We start from the raw sequence: 22,926 nt of genomic DNA on the forward strand, positions 1-22,926 counted from the left end.
GAGACATTTACCAAGAACATACATAATGGTAATCGAGAAAAACCGAAAAAGCCATTGCGGCAGCTGTAAAACCCAACTAGAGAAAGACTGGGGAAGTGGAAAGATAATAAAACTAGAATATGCATATTTCTCAACTGCTGCTGTAATGCCCCAGTCCAGAAAGACTATTTAATAGCAGGGATTCACTTTTTTCCCCATTCTCGAGTGAGTTTGGGCTTCTATGCAACTCACGGTGTAAGGATTCCAATCCAGGCCTCTTAAAATTATGTCAAACGTTCACACAAAGTTCAGAATAGGAACAGAGCTTCTCACAAAGAGCACAGTTGCTAATAGGAATACAGTACTGGCATGGGCACCAGTCTTGGGTTTTCTGCACTCACATAGAACCTATTAATTTGTGTGTTCTATGCCCTGTTCTCTCGCCCACGAGCTGGCTTACGTATTCTATTCTAAAACAAATACAAGTCTGCTTCAAAGTGCAGAGACGACACATCCATTTTTGTGTGTTTTGCAAACAGATATATATTTTGCTCTTTTTTTATATTACAATAGCACAAGTATAACCAATAATACATATTCAATGACCTCTGGTAAACTACCAATCTGGACCTTTCAAAACAAAATAATATTTCACATACAGAATAAACATGCACATATATTTATGGATATATAAATATATATATATAAAGTGTAAACACAGTACAGTATAAAGGCTAACACTAATTAAACTGCATAGTAAAGATAAAACTCAAATGTGCAATAGGACAGTTGAAGCACCAAACAGAACAAAATAGGTTCACAAAAGCTCACTCATCCAGGTACATAGCGCCAAGGATTTTAATTCTGGCCCGCACAAATGAAACTGCATAAAACTGTATCTTTTGTGCACAGATCCAATTCTGTTCTGCAGCATTTAAAGCCGAGGCATAAGTGACCAAAGCCAGAAGCATTACAGTATTCAAACAGTTGTTTAATTGAAGAAGCTAAAGTAAAGCAACCGGAGACTGCATTTCTGCCATGTGCAGTTTTTCTCTGGTTTCTAACTGCAGAACTTTTGGACATGTCATTCGTTTTAAGGAAAACAGCAGTTGTTTTCAGTTAAACGGATGGCCCCAAATGAACCCTCTTAAATAATCAGAATAAAAGGGGATGCCCTGCTCACGTGAATGTTTTGAAACAATAATCGAACCAGGGAATTTGATGATAGTTGGAAACCAAAGTCTATGAATTCTGGCAACATTTTAGGGGCTAATAAAAATCAAGTTCACGCTAACCCCGTTTGCTAATTATTGAAGCACCTCAGAACACCACCTTGCTAAAGATTCCCACAAAGTGCTCACTTCATTCAACTGAAGCCAACTTTATTTCATGCGAGTTTGAGGAGCGACTTAACCTAAACAAAACATTTGCAAATAATCAGAGAGCTAATGTCTGCTAAAGGAATACATAGGTGGGTGTACGTTTAAAAACAAGCACTGACACAGTCTACCTTATCACCCAAAACAGACGTCTGATTTGAAAAATAATTTACTGGTTTGAGCGATCAAAAAATATATACAGAGTCACAATAGTACATTAGAGCACAAATGCTATTACACCTCCTAACTTGTCTCTCATTCAGAGATACAATACATAACTGGGGCCATCCCTCTACATTAGAGATCCTGGATTTAACCCAATGTTCATCCTGTGGTACAATATTTTTTCCCTATCCTATCAGTCAACCCCCACACTTGAGTAAACTATGCTCAAAGCATACGGTTTACAAAGATTTGTACAGAAATGTACTGCAGGAGGCACAGGAAGTGCAACAATGCCACAAATCTGAGAGCGGCTTACTGTTGCCCCATTGCCGCTTTCTCCAGGTAGTACACATTGACCAGGTGACGGTTTAGATGTTTGCTATACTCATCTTCTTTCTTAAATGAACGATCGCAAAATATGCACACAAAATGTTCCCTGGTTGCACTTTTTTGTGTTGCACTTGATGCAGTAGCTTTGTTTTCGGTTTTCTCAGAAACCGACGAGGCGCCGTTCAGCCCAGAGTCATCACTCCCTTCGGAGATGTTGTCACTGATGTCACTGCCATCGTGGCTGTGGATTCCTTCATCGTCCTCGGTTTCCACAGACACAGTCCTTCCTGTCTTACTAGAACAGGGCACAGGCACGGTCTTGCAGGCAGCCGGGCCAGCTTTGCCTGGGGAATCTGGTTCCGTGAAAGGGACAGCATTAGTCAAACCCTCTACTGGATTTGAGCCTTGAGCTTGTTCTGCCACACATCTTTCAGATGGCACTAGTTGTCGCACTACACCTGTATCCTCACTTTGCTTCCCTATATTCTCAGTGTCTGCCAGTCGATGCTCTACAGGCATTCTGAGGTCTGCATTCTGCAGTTTTGCCTGGTTGTCAGTGTCCTCCTTACGCTGCTCTACATGCACTTGTGTACTGCCAAATACACTGCCCGGATGCATCTCTGTGTGCATTTTAGAGTGGTCTTTAGGCACTTCTATACAGATTTCAGAAGTGTCCTGCATTTCTGGAATCGCGCTCTGTAAATCTGCATTCATTTCTGCATTGTCATTCTGTGGCTCCATGTTCATCGCAGATTCACTCTTTTGCAGAGTCACAGTTTCTGAATCACCACTTTGCAGTTCTCCAGGCTCCTGGAGGATATCTGCATTCTGCCCTGCGAGTTCTAAAGGAATGTCCCTACCCTCTGTGTGTTGCCTTGTATTAATCTCCACGTCATCCAGTTGTACCTCGAGTTCTCTCATATCACTACTGTGATGCCCCTTACTTGTTTCCGATTCTCCTGCTTGCTCTTCTGTGCGCATTTTGGTTCCCTCATTTTGCTGTATGCCACTAGTTTGGTCCTTTATTAGATGTTCATAAGGCCTGGCCTGGCTTAACTGAGGGCCGTTGCACGATTCGAGGAGCTCATTACCACGCTCTTCTTCCACTCGAGCTCCCTTTGGTTGCTCCTCTGTCAGCGCCACTAGAGTGACAAAAGGAGGAATGTCAGTCAAGTTGGGGGCGAGATCTTTTGGACTAGTTATACTGCTGCCCTGTTTGGCAGCCTCCCTGTTCATCTCCAGTGCATCCAGCTGATGCTGAGCATTAGTTTCTGCCTCTAGTGTCTGCTCGGACATCTGGCAGTGGATACCTTGGTCCACATTATCCACAAGTGTGCACCTGCTCCCTAGCAGGAGTGTCACCTCAGCAAGTTCACTGTCCTTAACCAGACTGCTAGAGGTCTCGGATGCGTGAGACTGGGTTTTCTTTCCAACAGAAGATTTCTGTAGGACCACAATTTTCTTACTCTTTTTCCCGGCGGCGATCTTGATTTTCTTGCCTCGTGTATTTTTTAAATTCTCCTTTTTGCTCTTTTTCTGACTACATTTTTGTTTTTTGAAGACCATCTTTTCCTTCTTTTGAACTATATGAGTGTTATGGTGTATTTCTTCCACTATCCTCTTTTTCATTGGTAGGCTGCTTTCATCCTCTAGAGGTGAAGTGCACTCAACATCAGCCTTCAGTGCATTCCCCTCCATAGACATGAGCTTTGCTTCTGCCTTTCTATTAGGCCTCCTTGTAGAAAGCGAGTCAAATTCTGCCTTCCGGTTATCCACCCCGATAGAGACTGTCGCAGGCTTCCTCTTTTCCGCCTTTTTAGAAGCCGCTTCTGCCTTTTGGTTATCCCCTCTGGTAGTGCCAGACTCCACATCTGACTTTCGCTTTTCTCCTCTCGTAGTGACAGACTCGGACTCTGCTTTTCTCTTATCTGCCCTTGTAGTGGGAGACTCGGACTCTGCCTTTCGTCCATCCTTCTTTGCTGAAACAGACTCTGCCTTTCCCTTGTCCTCCTTTATTGAAAATGATTCTACATCTGCCTTTTGCTTGTCCCCTTTTGTTGATACCAGCACACCCTCTGCCTTTTGATCATCTCCCTTAGTAGAAACAGATTCACATGCTGCCTTTCGCTTATCCCTTCTCCTTTGTACGGACTTGGTTGCTTGTTTTGGCATATCCCCTTTTGTTGAAAAGGGCTCAACCTGTGCTCTTCGCTTATCGCCCCTCGTACAGACTGACTCGGCCTGGGATGTCAGTTTATCATCCTTCGTTAAAATGGACTCCGTATCTGCCTTTTGGGTGTCTGCGCATAATGAAATAGACTCAGCCTCTGTCTTTTGGCTATCTGCCCTAGTGGTGATAGACGCAACCTCTGCTTTTCGCTTATCTCCCCTTGTAGAGATAGACTCGGTCTCAGACTTTCGCTTAACCCCCTTTGATGAAACAGACTCAGCCACTCCTTTGCCCTTATCGCCCTTTGTTGAAATTGACTCTGCATCTGCCTTTTGCTTTTCTCCCCTTGTAGTGATGGACTCAGCCTTTCGCTTATCTGGCTTGGTAGAGACAGACTCAACCTCTGCTTTCCGCTTGTCTGCCCTGGTAGAGATAGGCTCAGCTTCTTTGTTTTGCTTATTACCCTTTGATGCAACAGACTCTGCCTCAGTCTTCCCCTTAGCCCCCTTTGTTGAAATTGGCTCAGCATCTGCACTTTGCTTGTCTCCATTTGTAGAAGAACGTGAGTCACTTGCTGTCTTTCGTTTACTCCCCTTCCTTGGAATGGACTCAGCTGCTTCTTTTCGCGTATCCCCCTTTGTTGGAAAGGGCTCAACCTGGGCCTTTCGCTTATCCCCTCTCGTACAGATTGACTCAGTCTGTGTTCGTTTACCACCCTTTGTTGAAATGGGTTCAGTATATGTCTTTTGGGTGTCCACACTTGAGTGAACAGACCCAGCCACTGTCTTTTGGTTATCTGCCTTGGTAGAGATAGACTCACTCTCTGCCTTTCGCTTATCTCCCCTCGTACAGACTGACTCAATCTGGGTTGTCCGTTTACCACCCTTTGTTGAAACAGACTCAGTATCTGCCTTTTGGGTGTCCACACTTGAGTGAACAGACCCAGCCACTGTCTTTTGGTTATCTGCCTTGGTAGAGATAGACTCACTCTCTGCCTTTCGCTTATCTCCCCTCGTACAGACTGACTCAGTCTGGGTTGTCCGTTTACCACCCTTTGTTGAAACAGACTCAGTATCTGCCTTTTGGGTGTCCACACTTGAGTGAACAGACCCAGCCACTGTCTTTTGGTTATCTGCCTTGGTAGAGATAGACTCACTCTCTGCCTTTCGCTTATCTCCCCTCGTACAGACTGACTCAGTCTGGGTTGTCCGTTTACCACCCTTTGTTGAAATAGACTCAGTATCTGCCTTTTGGGTGTCCACACTTGAGTGAACAGACCCAGCCACTGCCTTTTGGTTATCTGCCTTGTTAGAGATAGACTCACTCTCTGCCTTTCGCTTATCTCCCCTTGTACAGACTGACTCAGTCTGGGTTGTCCGTTTACCACCCTTTGTTGAAATTGACTCAGTATCTGCCTTTTGGGTGCACACAATTGTTGAAACAGACACAGCCTCTGTCTTTCGGTTATCCCCTTTCGTTGGAACAGACTCCACTGTTGCTTTTCGCTTTTCCCCTTTTGTAGGCATAGACTCCACCTCTGCTTTTGACCTATCCACCTTCGTAGAAACAGACTCGGCCTCTGCCTTTTGTTGGTCACCCTCCACAGAACCAGAATCGTCATCCACCTTATTTTTGACGCACTTTGTTTTTACTGACTTCGCTTTCTTTTTCTTGTTCGCTTTTTCAGCAACACCCTTGATTTTGGCAACATGCTTGCGAATTCTGGTGGTAGACTCTTCCGCACAGTCCTCAGAGGTCGATTTTTCCGCTTTCGAACTTCTCTGCTCTTCCTCAGTTTGTGGGGGCTCATCAGCTTTTTCATTATCTTCCACTTCTGCCTGCACTTTCTCAGTGTTTTTATTAACAGCAGAATCTGAACCGATTGCATCATTTTTTTTCGTCCTCAGTTTCACCCTGGAAACATCCATCGTGATGTAGGAGCAATTGTAGTGCCGGGACTTGATGTGATACTGCAGGTTGCATTTCTTGGACGCGGCGTACTGGCAGACGGGGCACATAAACTGCCGAGGGCTGACATGAAGCTCTACATGCTTCTTGAAGTTGCTTCGATCCGCTGTCTTGTAGTCGCAGTGTGGGCAGATCAGGGGCTTGGGCCCGTTGTGCACCTGCCTCGCGTGCCGCGTTACCTCGTGCTGGTTCGATGCCACGTAGCTACACTGATCGCATCTGAAAGGTTTCTCACCTAGGGAAATACAAAAATATTGGTCACCATGTGTAGTTTGATCTAGTGTAAACGTAGATAAATTACAGTCATTACATGCACTTTGTCTGGGACATAAAACATGCCAATCAAATTCTGACTCAAATAATGAAATCACACAGTTGGAAGAGTCCCTGCAAACTGGGAGTAATTTAGTATGGACCTACAGGTCAACAGACCGCACTGCACAGTTTGTTATACAACTGTATTCTGCAGCAGCACACTGTGTTTATTCAGTGCTTCATACCCATCAGGGCGATTCCTAGTTAGTGCAAGACCTTCAGAGGTGCGATATTTACCATACATAATCTATGGTAACCATATGTGGCAGCCAATAGGGTTGTCACTCTGCTGCGGTGTCCGAAATTCATACAGAGAATGGACACAGACTTGCTTTTATATTAATTTGCCAATGTTTGCAAAATTGTTTTTAAACACTATGCCACAGCCTCTGAATTGAAGGCATTTGTGTACTTTCTGCTCTCTAATAAGGAGTAAATCATTTTTCCACAAGCCAGCATAAGGCAATATCGTAAGATTATTATTGACTTGGGCAGAATTAAAAAATGATAAATTTGAGTCAGTGAGTTATTCTAAAGCAGTACATATACAATATACACATGACAACACCAAGAAATTGAAACAAACGCAGGCAGCAAACATAGGGTCACATTTATCTAGCAATACCTACCAGTATAGACACAATACTAGGTTACCAAACTGAATTCATACCCAACTGGTCCATTGAATGCATTGTAGAGAGACAGAAATTAAGAGTTTGTGAAACTAGATTATCACAGTGCAAATATGTAAAGTTCACAGAGGTTTTCAAGTATTAAGTGGTAGAGTGCAAATAAATGAAGCAAGATAAACAGCCTCAAAACAAATGTTGTGTAACTATATTCTATACAATTAGAGAACATACAATATTATACATTTAAAAGAAAATGGCAGTAGCTGTAGAAATAATTAATAGAAAAATACATTTTAGAAGTGTTTCTTTTTCAAATTAAAAACAAGTGTACATTAACCAGTATACACGCCTCTTCAAAGGTTATCATATATAAATGAAAAATCAAATTATATCGCAGTCCCCAAAACACCAAATGCAGGGACACTAATGGCGCTGCTTTGATAACAATCCAGCTTCAACCGTGTAGTAATAAGCCGTGTTTCCGGAACCTGCTCTCCAAAACAGTGCCATTTACAACGCGAACGCTTGATTGAAAGGTAAGCCTGTAAACAAACTTAATATTTAATGAAACAAGGACAAAGAGTGATGCACTGCTCGATTTCACCAGGCACTGAGAGTTATAGTTATTAAATAAAAGGTGCTACAACGTCACTATTGAGATGCCCCAATTGGATATTTATATTTACACTGAATATGACCACGTGGAATATGGCAAATATTTTTTCTCCAAGGAATAACTCCGCAGCTTAGAATTTCACAACCTATCACACAGCATCAACCACTGGTGCATGTTTATGTGATTCCGCTGGCAACATTATAGGAGTTATCCCTGTTCGGGCTGGAGGGGAGGGTCGGGTCACAGGTCAGACGGGATCCAACTGTTGTGCTTGAGGTCGTTTGCATGGGGCTATTCCATGGCTCTGCAAACTGGGAAAAGTACATAGTCTGCATATGACTTTCAGGGTCGCAAGGACAAGCAGTCAAAGGTTCCTCTCAGAGGTACTGTAGGGGACAGAGTCAGAACTCAACATCACAAAAGGTGAAATACAGTAATATCAAGCCCAAAGTTTGTCAAAACATACAGTGCAAGGGAATCTACAAGCATGGACAATGGGGTTCTCTGCAGAACGAAAATATAGAAGTAATCACATTTAAAGCTCAGGTGCAGGATATGTCACTGCTGAGGAACTTCAGAGCCATGTGTGACCAGTAGGTAAGTCCGAAGCAAATTAATATTCAGCCCTTGTGCAGGGAATGCAATATTTGATAAAGTGTTCCTCCAAACTCGGTTAGCCAAAGGTTCACCGCCAATGTCTGTCAGTGTATGGATTTTCCTGATTGGTGTGCACTCTGGTTTACCAAGCATAGGTGACCTGCTGCGCTCCCCGGCACTTGTTTGGGCAACCCGGTCTCCTCTCTGTGGTGAGTTGACTGGCAAAGCAGTGGCACCATACATACATCTTGCAGCAGTCTGCTCCAGTGATTGTAGCAAAGGGTCCCATCACTGAAGTGCAACAAAGTTTTGTTTTTTACTTGTCTTTATTAAGGACATTGCACAGTATCACACTGCACTTCCGTCGCATACATGCTACAGTACGTCATTGACAAACCATGAAGAGCAAATTATGACTTGCCAATTCGTAGAACTGTTCGCATATCACCTGCAATGGTACAATTTCTAAACATGTTGTAGCCATTGACTGTGTGCCAGCCCAACTTCTTACCCGAGCAGTTCAATGTACATAGCAATGCTCCTCAGTATTGTTAATAAGAGAAATTATGTTAAATAAAGACTGGCAGCGACTGATGGCAGCGCCCAACTCATGTATGATGTATATAAAATCGTCTAGGGCCTGACCTTTGGGGAGACTGGTGTGTTGTGCATTTACGTTTGGGTGAGAGGGCTGTTCCCATTCCTTATGTGAGGTGCAGTTGGGGTGTGGTTCTGGGTTTGTGTAGGGTCTACTTCACTTTCATTCTGGTCTGTCGAGAGCACCATTCTCTCCAGCTATTGTCCCAACGCCATCAGGTCTTCCTCTGCATTCTCATCCACTCTCACTGTCCTCAGGCAACACTTCAGCCATGCCCCACTCTCGCATGTTCTCCCTCCATTTATCTAGGGGGAGGGGGGGGGGGTGTTAGATTGGATCCAGTGTATTGCGATTCAACGTTTTGGCAGAACCAGGCCCAGGAATGCAAACTTGTGCCGTACCCGGGTCCCTTTTTTTGGCGTTGGGAGGACTCCCAACAAGCACTGTTTAATGGAGGCCTTCACTCACTGCTGTTGTGGTGCGGAGAATCTGTGTCACCTGATGCCAATATGTTTGTAGGCATATGCAACTCAAAGTCATATGGAGGAAAGTAGCAGGGTCTGTACCGCAACGTGGGCATGCTGAGGGTCGCCCTGGGGTGAACCGCGTCACCCGTTGCAGAGTCAGATATGTGCGGTGTAGATAATGGAACTGGGTGAGTTTAAACCAGGCTTTACTGGCTACCTCGGCCGCCTGTGCCAATGTCCTCATCCACTCCCCGTCAGTTAGTGGGGACGGTACGTCTGCCTCCCATCTTACCCTGGCTGCGGACAAGTCAACCGTGCGATCTCCTTTCAGTGCTTTGTATATCCGCGAGATGAGCCCTCTGCTGAACCCAGGGTCCAGCAATAATGCCTGCATGTGCGACTCCTTCGGTTCCTCGGGGAACAAGGTCCACATTTCGCAGTCCGTGTATGAGATTTTTGCGAAATGTAACAAATGACCTTCTGGGACTTGGAACCATTCTTTTGCCTCGTCGAATGTTAGGAAAGTCAAAGTGCAACAAAGTTACGAGTTAGCACAGGACATATGTGTCTTTCTCGGGCCTAGTCCAAATCAGGCAGTCTCTGCTTTGCAGTGGACACTGGCCAAGTCGGATATGGCCTCTCCTGAGTCAAATTTGGTTCTGCAGTCAGGCAGGGATACCAGAGAACCATATGCACTTTACAAGCCTCCTCAGCACTCTCCCACGTTTTCTCTGCTCCCTCTGCTCTCACCGGGTTTGGCAGCCGGGGTTTCTTTCAATGGCAGGTAAACTCTTGTGGGACAAGACTAACCCATCTTCCCTCTCAGCAAGCAGGCAGTTTCCAGGGTCAATACCAAACCCATAGCTTTTTCCAGTATTTGGCAAGTCTTGCTTGCCTGGTTTTGAGGCAATGACCCATTGCCTACAGGACACTGGATATCATTGATACCAGTCCTGGAGCATAGCAGGTCTTTGCCTCTTGCAATGGATCAGATTGATCTGGTACAAAGTGGAAAGTTTTAGGCCCCACTTCTATACAGTATTCCAACACATAGAATGTGGATCCGCTGTCGCGCTACAGAAATGTTCATAGTCGCTTTTAGCTCTGCAGCACAGACAGGTTCTTTCTGTAAGGTGATAGCTCCTTACAGTAGGTAGTGATGATGCTGGCTCCAAATAGAGAAGTACCCACAACATGAGCACATTAAGTTTGAAGCTCTGCAAAAGGCTCCAATCAGAATTCCAGGATGGGCACACAAAGGAAAGGAAAGGACTTATGTTTCCCCTGAAACCTCTTTACTGCTGACTCACCCTCATTCCTTAACCAAATGACAGTGAGTGCTCAGGAGGAACCAATCAGCAATCCAGTACTAAAAAGGTGATGTGGTTTCTAAAGGCAGTCCTGCCTCCCGCCTCCACAGTTCTGATGTCTAGAGTTACACCCTGCTCTTCAGGAATGATGGCTGTTTGACACCCTATGTCTTGTACCATATCAGACAAGTGGCAATCCAATTTAGATACCACTGCTAACAGCACATATACATGTGTCTAAACAATATGGAGCCCTGCCCCCATACACCACACATGTACACCCGCGCGACATCCACAAAGGTATGTTAGCACAGGGTCTAGCTATGCCATGTGAGTGGATCTTTACTCAAGCGGGCATATTGGCATCACACACATTTTTGAAGAGGTAATATGGCCTGCTAAACTACTGATCATCAACAAAATTGTATCCTGCTTCCAACACTCCCTGTAGATGGTCAGGGACACGGACAGTAGGTAGTCTTATGCCCAGACGAGGGTACACTTGGAGCCCCTCCATGACTTCAGAGCTAGGCTTTGGACCTCTATATAAATTTCAGGCCTACACTTACACTGCAGAAGCAGGAGTTTGTATATGCTGAGGCCAAAATAAAATCAGGATACAATATTCACTTGCATATGGGTCTCACAAGACAGGGAAACGTGTACTTTATCATGGCAGGGAACATTTTGGTTCCAAAAGTAAGCATGTTTTACGTTGACCCCTGGGGACCAAGCTGCAGACACCAATGATACATACATTAATGCACATACTGTACAGCTAGGATTTGCTTAAGTGGAATAGCAGAGAATGTTCTTTGTTACATCAAATCACAGCAAATCAGTAAAATAGTAAAAGAATTCCAATGGCATGGATGCTTTCTCATCCCGATTAAGGATAGGAAAGTATAAGATGTGTTCTACAAAGTATGAGAATGACAAGCAAGACAATGACATCTACCAAGAGTCTACACTTTTAAAGAAGTGATCTGGCTGTCCATTGTTTTTCTCTCGCTGACACAGCACAAGGACAGAGCAAATATCTCTGTAGAGAATGCTCCACTTCACAGCATACAGAAGGATTAAGACACTTTTCAAATGAGTCTACTTTGATAACATAAAATATGGGTATTGTTAACTTGCACTTGCAAGTCTGACACAAAAATATTCTGAAGCAAGTAAACACAGAACTCCGTGCTAAAGCAGGTTTGTCTTCCCTGAAGATTCTGGAAATATAAATGTGAAGATAAAGTTCGTGTACCTAAGCAGGATTGAAACTAGTCACAGGGTTTTGCATCTTTAAAAGATGTCCTTTTAATACAAGACTTGCGCTCTATGGGAACAACCGTAGACTAAAACCTAATCTGAAGAAATTAAGCAGGATTTCAAGTCTAAAATAATTCACTGAAAGGCGATAGTTACATGGTGGGGAGGAGCAAAAGAATACGGAAGAAACAAGGTGCTTGCTTTTCATTCCTTCCGGTGGAACAAAGGTCACTGCACTGCTGCTTAGCTGATAAATTTGCCTTTAAGATTTGGTACAGTCTAAAGAACTGATGGGTTAAGAACTGAATCCTTCCCACTTTCATCTTGTTGACACCTAAAGAGGAACCAACGTGCGCCAAGAAGTCCAGGTTTGTTAAATGAGTGTACCAAAAAAAATCCCTTTCACCTTCAGTTTAAACAAACTATGCTAGCACAGAGTAGAGAGGTCGACTCAGGAGGCAGGCCTCCCCACAATTTGTTTAATTTGTTTCATGGACCTTGAGCTATAAAGAGACTATAAATTCCAGGTACAAGACATTTGATCAGGTAAGATATAGCAGACTGCAGTGAAGAGCAGTGCTTGCAACACAGTTGTCATGTTGAGGTCTAAGAGGTTTCTCAAACCTCAATACTAAAGGCATCCGGTGTTAAAGCAGAAGCTTGGAATAAAAAACAAAAAACACAGTGAAATGGAAGTTTAAAGTAAGTTTCGCTTGGGTTAATTAAGTCCGATGTTTCCTTTCAGATCACATTACAAGCGTTTCGGTAAAAGCCTTCTATCACATGTTTGAAACTTAATTTTATTTATTGTTCTTGGAATTTACCATAACAATACATAAAAAATACATACAAAATTGTTCGAAAAATAATACAATACCGCAATAAATATTTAAAACATTATCCAGCCAGAATCCAAGCACTCCAAATAAACATCAGTAATGCATGATAGATCTCTGGGTAATCAGTTCTATAACAGAGAGCTAATGTCTGTTTTGCTGGAAACTTTAAAAGTGTGAAATAAAGGAGAAACCATTTCATACGCACACTCGCTACATTTGAACAAAATAGCATGAAGTGGGGGATGATCTCGATTTCACCACAAGCACAATCACATACTACATCAGTCCCCTTGGGCTTGCTCCGTTTGGGTACATAAGCCTTCGAAGGAAGGCTCCCCAGGCGGAATGTTATGAATAAAGAATGCTCTATCTCAGGGTAAATGTCATTCAAATATGGTTCAAACCCAACAATAAATGTATGCTTTAGATACCCTTGTATCGAGATCCCCTTCTTACTTACCTCAAATATCATTTGGTTATTATATTGCTACTAAGCATCCTTTACCTTAATTATGGTTTACCCATTAATAACTATTGGAGTCTCACATATTGTGTTAAGATCCAGCTACTTTAGGGTACTGCAAACATGCTTCCACCAAGGCATTCCGGGCAGGCCAGGGTAATGAGCTACCTCCCTTATAGCGGCTAAATATATGCCTCCTAAATGGGTTTTCTGTAGGCATGCTCAGTAAATGACTGGGACAATAATATCTGAAATAGGTCTGATGCCCAGTTCCAAGTATAGTGATGCTAAAGGCGTACCCTGCCCCACCTGTAACAATTTTTTGAAGTGCTGAGGAATCCGTGTAGCCCCACGTTTCTGCTCCATATATCACAGCTGTAACTGCTTTTACTTTATACACAGGTATAAATAAAGAATAGGGGGACAGTCTTTGAGCTCATTATTACATAATTAATACGGCTGCTGACTGCCTCAGAATGCAGCCACTCTTTCTCTGTGCTGTTTCCATGACATTTTATTATCATACCGGTTTCTCAAAGTAATCAAAATTATAAACTTGTTCTAAGGTATCGTTTCCCACTGAGAAGGAGCATTTTAATTCAGTTCTAGGTATTAGTATCATAAATTTGGTATTGGAAACATTAATAGTTAAATGTTTCATGTCACAATCTAGAAAGGCCTTAATCAGTTTATGCATAGAAAGTTCGGTAAGAGAAAGCAACACTGCACCGTCTGCACATAACACAGGAATACGTGTATTACTAAGCATCAGGCAATCCAAATTCGAGCTATCAAGATATAAGGCAAGAACATTCAAAATAGGGAAAAGAGCAAAGGGTCCAAAACACTCTTGTCGCACACCAGTAGCTCTTTGGCATTCTCCCCTCAAACCATAACACACGTGGGCAAACGTATCTCTTTGCAGTTCTGCAAAGCTGTACTCACACAGTGATGGAGACCCTGCTGTTGTAACGCGTGTCACAATTAGTCCCAGTCTACTAAATTGAAAAGCAGATTTCTAATCTACAAATGTTAAAAACAATGGGACCTTCCTTTGCCTTGTATATATGATACGTATGGAGTATAGACGCATGGCTTGTTCCACCGTTCCAATACAGCTTCTGAGGCCTGCTTGAAGAACTGTTAAAGTTTTTCCCTCTTCAACCCAATCATGAATGCGATTGGAGAGCACCCTCCCATAGATCTTACCAACCCCATCCAATAGAGAAATTGGGTGATCATTGGCAGGGCCCGTTTCACACCTTTCTACAAATAGAGTGAGAATTATCTCCCTTCGTCAAGATTTTGGTGTCTCTCCAGATCTCAAAACAGCATTAAATACCTTGGTGAGAAGTGGGACTCATAATAGTAGATCAGCCTTGTATAAATCTGTGGAAACAAAACCATGACCTAGGGCTTTATCAGGCTTTTGTTGTAATATTGCTTGTTTGACCTCAGATTCGGTGATATCCCCTCCATCCACTCCAGGGGAAGAATGTTTAAACCTAATTCCGGTTTGGTGGTGGCAGTTCCCATCACTCAAAGAGGTATAGAGACTAGTAAAATGTTGAAACCCATTCATACATTTACAAAATTGTTACTTTGTGAAATGTGATGTATAGAATCGCGGACGGTATAAAACAAGCTAAGTAAGATTTCAAACATTTAAAAAGCGGAAATTGAACATTTTACCAGGGTGACAATTGTATCTCAAGCTCATTTATTATGTAAACAAGCAGATAGTGTGGGTTTTTGTGTGTTGACCTGGGCAGTCTGTGCCATTGCTTTGTGATTCAAATATAAAAGAAAACCTTACTACTTTACCAACCTGAATGTATGCGCATGTGCCTTGTTAAGTGGGTCTTCTGTGAGCTTTGATAATTGCACACAATGCACTGGTACGGACGCTCCCCTGCAACAGAAAAATAGCTTAAAAACAGAGCCAGAAGGTGCAGCGAGTTATCAAAGGAATAAATGGGCCATACTTTCTGACGGTAACTGCTTACAATACAGTACAAATACGAAATAGTAACTGGTCCCAATAACTTACCAATTAAGTTTTAACAGTTTATCAAAACGGTTGCACTTGATGTAGAAAATGACTAATAGAACATTCCTTTGATGAAATGTCACAAAATATAATGTCAGGAAAGCGCACAAGTCTACATGTACCAGAATGCAGAGTGAAATATTTTTTAATTAAATGTAACACGTAGGTTCTCCGCCATACATAATACTGAAGTAAAAAATGGTTTACTTGGGATATGGTTACTGTGACTTCAATGAGTTATGGTAACAAGCTCATAATATATGAGATAAAGTAGCCCCTGTCATACATTGTAAGGATACTACAAGTCACCAAGGACTTCCATAACCATATAGAGGAACGAGGCTAAAGGCAGAGTTCCTTTCTAAGGCTATGGTGTAATAACCTTATTATGTAAGCCAGTGGGTACTTTATCCCCTATAATATATAATCACACCGTCACCTTACCCACAAACCACTTAAAACCTTGGGGCGTAGCAATCAAGAGCCTGGACACTCTCAGGTGATTAGTGTGCTATACTAATCAATATAACATTACATAACATTTTATACGAAAGAGCAAGCATGTCTGCAAACATGAAGAATAGAAATAAAGCCCCTAGTGCAAAAACAAACACATCTAAAACCGGTTAGTTATTTGTGCAAACAGATATTAGAACAGTTGAATATTAATCAGTTTTTAAAAAAATAACTACCTCGGAATGTGAAAAAAACATGCAGGAAGATTCTAGCTTTTCTCTATCTAAGGAGTGCAAAAAATGTATCTCTGCTAGTCATTCATTGTAAGCTAAAAAAAATAGAGCAGAAGGAAGAAAAGCAATGTTGCTAAACAGCAGCTTTAATTATGCTCCGTGCGCCATCAGAACTGGACTGTAATAACTTATAATAGTCTAGTTCTGATGTCTTTTCTTTGTAATCAGCGACTGGGTGCATCATAAGTCGCTGGTTATAAAGAAATCAGAGACTGGCGTTTATACAGAGATTACAGAATCCCATGTATTAATAAATGCTTAAGGCCCGATTGGTTTGTAGGGAAAAGGTTAGGTTAGATTCTATAGGTTTGATCTCTTTATTAACAAATGTGATAAAGACAGAAGAAGTCCTGAGTTATTTTATTCTAGAAATATGAATGCACAGATTAAGTTCATGAGCCTAAGCAGGCTTCAAACTAGTCACACCGTTCTGAATCTTTAAAATATGTATTTTTAATATGGGACTGGGGCTTTAAGGGAACAACTCTGTGTTAAAGTCAATAATCAGTAAGGACAGTGTTAGACCTGGCATCTTTTGGCATGGTCTCCTCTGACCTTTTTGGAGACCTCATGTTTTGACCTTGTTTTGCTGGCTTATGACTTTGAGAGTGGTTGACACTACCATTTAGTGCCAAAGCGCTGTGATCGTCATATACATACTGGTGTATACATGATTGGCTGATTTGAGCTAATTAAGTCCCTTGTCAAGGGGTTAGACATATACCCAGGGCATGTATCTTGAATGCTCCTCAATCAATCAATCAATCAATCAGGGGGTTTATATAGCGCGCTACTCACCCGTGAGGGTCTCAAGGCGGGGGGGGGAGGGGGGAGGTCGGCGGAGCAGAGGTTCCACTTGGGTACATGGAAGGAAGCTCTCTCGTTGAGGTATTTGGGTCCGATGTTGAGGGATTTGTAGGCGTGGGTGAGGAGTTTGAAGGTGACCCCTTTCTCGACGGGGAGCCAGTGAAGGGCTCGTAGTTGTTGGGTCATGTGTGCGTGACGCGGTGTCCCGAGGAAGAGTCTGGCTGCGGCGTTCTGGATGGTTTGGAGCTTGTATAGAAGAGTTCTGTTGATTCCGCCGTAGTCCAGTCTGCTGGTTATGAGTGCATGGGTGACGGTCCTTCTGCAGTTGGGGGGGATCCATTTGAAGGTCTTACGGAGGATGCAAAGGCAGTTGAAACTAGTGGAAGCGACAGCGTTGATCTGGCGGTCCATGGAGGAGTCAAGGATGATGCCGAGGTTCCGAGCGTTAGCTGTAGGGGTGGGAGGGTTCCCGAGGGCGGAGGGCCACCATGTGTTGTCCATGGGTCCACTTGGGTACATGGAAGGAAGCTCTCTCGTTGAGGTATTTGGGTCCGATGTTGAGGGATTTGTAGGCGTGGGTGAGGAGTTTGAAGGTGACCCCTTTCTCGACGGGGAGCCAGTGAAGGGCTCGTAGTTGTTGGGTCATGTGTGCGTGACGCGGTGTCCCGAGGAAGAGTCTGGCTGCGGCGTTCTGGATGGTTTGGAGCTTGTATAGAAGAGTTCTGTTGATTCCGCCGTAGTCCAGTCTGCTGGTTATGAGTGCATGGGTGACGGTCCTTCTGCAGTTGGGGGGGATCCATTTGAAGGTCTTACGGAGGATGCAAAGGCAGTTGAAACTAGTGGAAGCGACAGCGTTGATCTGGCGGTCCATGGAGGAGTCAAGGATGATGCCGAGGTTCCGAGCGTTAGCTGTAGGGGTGGGAGGGTTCCCGAGGGCGGAGGGCCACCATGTGTTGTCCATGGGTCTGCAGCACTGGATGTGCGACCACAGAGGTAGCTCAGATTGTCCCACATGTTTGCCCAGGTGGTGCATGTGTGCACAGGTTACTGTTACTCGGCTTGGCATTTAAAAAGCTACGTGCCATGGTTCTGCATGTCTCTTGCTATATCGGAGTTCTCCCTGGTGACAGGGTGAGGTGTTGGGAGGAGGTCAGGCATGTGCCTGTGTGCATTGCATGCAAGGGTCGTGAATAGCTCCGGGTGGTGTGTACGGTACGACAGGGCCTGCTCCTCGTATTGGATCAGCAAGGGGGAATGTAGGGAAAGGCGATTGAGCATTATTTCCTACTGGCAGAATAGTGGCAGAATAGTAGCAGTATAGTGTTTGGTATCAATGAGTTTGTAATGGTGAATCCTCTCCGGTAGTGAGAGTGGATTTGGCATTATGGTGGTGGAAATGTGACTTTTTGGAAAGTGGGCATCTTGATGCTCATGACTGTTTGCCTATTGGCCTGTTTCCAATCCACATCTGGGTGATGGGGGACAGCTACATCTGTGCACTCCTGAAAGAAGGCCATAAACTAGGGGCTCAAGGGGAACTGTGAACCTCTGGCTCGGAGGGGCCTCTCTGGGACCCTGGATGGGGGTGGAAATGGCACCTGCATTCTAAGAGGCAGGGTTCTGGCCCCACTAAAGATAGTGATCAAACCTACCAGGGTAGGATGGCAGACAGGTCAACATTTAGAGAGGGCCTGTGCATTTCAAAGGTGGCCTTTTGAACTGATCGAATCTTCAAAAGGTCAAAGTGAGTATATCTACTGGAGCTCTGGCCTCCGAAAGTGGAGAGGTTTTTGGATCTGGTACCATACTACACTGGTTCCACACTGGAACTGGAGTATTTGCAGACTTGTGCTGACCTGGAAGGGGACTATCACTTGGTGGATTTTGCCTGGACGCTGCTGGCCTGCGGTCAAGTGCCAACTGTCGCAGCCTGGGTCCCTAAGTACCTTTACGAGGGCCTGTTTGCTGGCCTCCTGTCCACAAGATCCCACGAATACAAAGGATCTCACTGCTTCTACAAGGTCGTAAGGACCACAGTGGGTGACGCGGAAACAAGTGGAAGTAATCGTTGGTTGGGAAAAGGACCGTCCTAACGTACATCGTCATCACACTGTGTAGAGCAGAGTGCTCGCAAAGATCAGCAGCCACCTGAGGTGCCGGATGTGAGGAGTTCAATGAATGCGGTATTTGTGCTTGCAACCAAGGGGACCTGTGCTAGCTTGAAATCTGGCGCGTGTGGTGTTCGAGGGGTGTTGGGGGAACCCGAGCCAGGAGCTGAGACCGTCTTCGTCCTCCAGATTGGAAGGACAACAGTGCCTGACATTGCAGCCTTAGCCAAGGTCGCTAGCAAACTTGGCCCACACCACAAGGTACTTTGTTATGGAGAACATCATGGCGAGTTCCGTGGAGTTGTGTGTGCCTTGTGGGCACCTACAGCTGACTGTCGGGGGCTACGGCAGTTCACACCTCCACTTGAGAGGAAAACATTTCTCCAGACTTGGAAGCGCACCAGCTTCCTGGGTCACAACCTGTAGTCTACGGGAAGTGGGGGGGGGAGGATATCCATCCCACACTCATGCACGTGCTGCCAGGCACCTGTAGGTCTAATCAGGATGGACAAAACTAAGTAACAGGTTTTTTTCCATGTTAGGTGGTTCCAACTGTCTAGTCAATGGGGTGCCTGCAGATGCAATATGTATCGTTGGCTCGTGCTACTGAGGGGCTGAGTCACAAGGCGTAGTCAAAGACCTGTAACTGTTTGACCTTTCTACTGATGAGAAAGTTCGACAATTGCATATATATATATAAAGTGTATATACAATGTGTGTCTCATTTTAATTTCAATGGGGAAGTTCGACAATTGCATAAAACTGTAAAGTGTATATACAATGTTTATCTCGTTTTGATTTCAGTCTCTGTGTGTGTAATACAAAGACAAGTTTTTTTAATACATACGATGTGGAGTTTTTTGTGGCGCCTGCAGTGTATTCCGAGGGTGGTGTTGTATCAATACTTTACACATGGGCCCTGAGAATAAGCCAGACTGCTCAGTGCCAAGCTACCCAAGGATTAACACAGGTTATCGGACACGTGCATCATACTCATCCTGTCTGGAATGGTGCATTCTGACTGACTTCGATGCGTCCCAACCTTCTGGAAACCGCTGGGTCCAACAGGTGGACTATTACACTGTACTAAAAGACGGCAGGCATGTTTTTTGTAATATGGAATCTCACTGATTGTTATAGTAGGCAAGGGTTTTAATATTGGTTACAATATTCAGAAAAAAACCCAGAGGGTACATGATTAGCAATGTGATTATTTCTCTAGACCACCCTGTCCTCTCGTGTGTTGAGCGTGCGGTACCGGGAATGTACGGAGGCTCCTCTGCAGACAGCTGCATTTGATGGTTTATCACAAGTCAACGACTCCCTACCCTCCATTTAGCGAGGCCAGGGGGCAAGAAAGTCACACGTTGAATACAGAGGTACATGTGCGCGCTTCTAGGCAGACAACACTATAACACTGCACTGTCGACTGAAAGAGGCAGTATACTGAGCAGTAGGCGCAAAGGGAGACCCAAATGCAGGTACGTATCATGCAAAGATATTCAGAGCAGAATAGAGTCCATTCTTGGATCCTGCTACTACTAAGAAAACGACATTTAAATGCACATTAGACTTTGGGTACCAACCCTGCCTGCACGTGAAACACTTCCAAACAATGACCCTTTAATGGAGATTTGTTGACCCGTTATTTACTGGTCAAACAAGCAGCAGAGATCCGTCAGACATTTTGAAGACGTAGAGACAGAAGTATATTTCGCTCTTTCTTCCTATCGCCCTCCGCCCCTCCCAAGGGAAATGTTTGAATGTTTTACCCTCAAGGGGTCTTGCAAGGAGTACGTTTCACATATATTTAGATATTTGATAATAAACTTTCTTACCAACGTACGTATCCAAAATCAAAAGCTTCCCATAATCCACAAATCTGTTTAATGTTAAATGTATTCTAACCTGAAAATTGTTGTTCTGCCAAGCCTAATTTGAACCTCAAAACAGTAAAACCTTCAGGTCACGGACGCCGAAAGTTCTTCCTTTACCGTAAAAAAAAATCCACACTAAAATGTGACCAGCATGTGGCCTTTATTTTCCGACAAAGGACTTAAGCCTGAAATCTTCCTTCTCTACCGATCTAAAACAAACTTTTAAAAGAGAACAGTCGAGCACATGCTGGTTCCACACAAACGGTTTTGTTCTCCGGGGAATGAACAGACAGGCTTACAAGTGCAGTGTTAACACAACAAAGCTCCATTAAACAGGGCGCTCACAATTAGTCCGGCAGCTACTCTGCAACACCACAAATCAGGGCTTTTAACAAAAGATTAAAACGCAACAATGGGAAAGTCATTGGACTGCCCAGACGATTTGACATCAATCACTCGGCAACCCCGAACAAGGGTAAAATGCGCACAAAAAGATCTGGTGTGCAAAACCTTACACCGTCGCCGATAATTCCGACAGAAAAATAAGCAATTAACTAAAGCGTTGGGGCCGAATCCGACAATTCCCGCCACTGTCTCTAATGCGACGGCAAATACAGTTTAAAACACTATGGTACGCCGAGAACCGGGCCAACCAAAGTCGATTTCGTAATTCTTTGCTTATGGCAGACATTCCCAGCTGCCCACATTAAAATGTCCTATCTTAAAAGTTGGTTGAACGATGTCCCTATGGACAGGGGAAACCGACGGTTCCATTGACAGAGAAACAAACGGCTAGCTGCACTGCACCCAACATTTTAATAACACTTGCATATAGTTTCTGTATCCGGACCTGGTTCCTTCCATATAACCCTCCATTGCATCGAGCCGCCTAGGGTTGGGTAGGGCTCACTGCCCTGGGCTCCAATCCACCCCCTGCCAGGTTCTGCAAAGCCCAGAATCAACTGCTCACACCATGGGTCTCTTGACCAATGCGCACTCTCCGCGCCACTAGGCCTGACCCAGCACAGAAATTACACTTTACGTGGTCACATCATTTTAGGATGCAAGCCACTTTGAAACGGCACTAAACAATTCACAACAAATGTAATTTGGTTGGACATATAAAACTCAGTCTTGGGCTTTTGCAACACTACTCTCCACCTTCGACATTTGAGAACAGCGCTATAGCAGTAGGTCTAGAATTCAAGGTGAGCACTTCATACAAGACATTAAGAAGAGCCACCAAGTATGAAGCACTGTCAGACTGACCGAGATCTAGTACTGAAATGGAACACAACCCTGTTTTCCATTACATAATGTGTTATGAGACTACAGGCTACAGCTGACAGACAACTTAGCACATGCACGTTCAGGAGGAAAACAAAGCTAGAGAGGGAAACCAAAGGAAGGATTGGTGAATTAACAGAGACCACAATCCGTTTGTGGTTTCAGTAGCTCTTTTTGTTTACTTTGTGCAGGAGACATTAGACTAGACCCCTTGAATCCCAGTATAAAGGTATTCAAGCAGAATAAAGAGTCTGGTAGGGTCACATCACAAGCCATCCAATGCCATATCCAGATAGCCGTGAGCTCCATTCGGCTGGCACTTCTAACACACCATGAAAGCGGGTTTGGAGACACTGGTGGAAAGCACACTGCGCATAGTCAAAGGAATACAAAGGTCGGAGCAGGCCATGGATTACACAAAGATTTCTTTAATACACTGAACAGGTTGTCTTATATTGATAGAGCTGTACTCAGTAGAGGTGGCAGAGCCAAAACATTAACATGGCAAGCCGAGCAAATGGCCTAGCTTGGCTCTGAGAGCCAGGTAATGAGCCTAGCCATATACATGTCTGGCATGTCACTCATTCAATAAACATCATGTAAAAATATGACAAATAACTTTTCCAAACTCAAAAACGGATATTTGTTGAAATCACCGCAATGAGGTGCATTTATTAAGTGATAGTTCTTAAACATGAACTACGAAAAATTCCTGCCCGCTCTAATGACAACACAATTAGAGAACTAAGATGCAACTGAGTTGTCAGTCAGTTTTATGTTGTCTAGATTCTGATTATACTTGAGCAATCCTATTAGTCTATTGAATAAAACACAAAAGGTTTTTGAACAGTGTGTATCAGGCATTTGAAGGCACTCTCATATGAAATAAGAATGTGACGACTTTGTGAAATAAAATATTTGACTTAGATCACACAATTTTGTCAAGTGAAGAAGCTG

General features: G+C 43.9%; 1 protein-coding gene across 1 annotated transcript in view; it reads right to left on the bottom strand.

The window, feature by feature from the left end:
• REST (RE1 silencing transcription factor) overlaps positions 1-22,926 on the bottom strand; it is a 40,198-nt gene continuing 17,272 nt past the window's right edge. Inside the window, exons 3-4 of the mRNA XM_085641185.1 lie at positions 14,920-15,003; positions 1-6,226 (exon numbers count right to left, since the gene is read on the bottom strand). Coding sequence (XP_085497311.1) covers positions 1,836-6,226; positions 14,920-15,003 — 4,475 coding nt within the window. The 3' untranslated portion in view covers positions 1-1,835. The remainder of the gene's footprint in view (positions 6,227-14,919; positions 15,004-22,926) is intronic.

Source organism: Triturus cristatus, chromosome 2_2, assembly GCF_964204655.1.
Source record: "Triturus cristatus chromosome 2_2, aTriCri1.1, whole genome shotgun sequence".
In the NCBI taxonomy this organism is placed as follows: domain Eukaryota; kingdom Metazoa; phylum Chordata; class Amphibia; order Caudata; family Salamandridae; genus Triturus; species Triturus cristatus.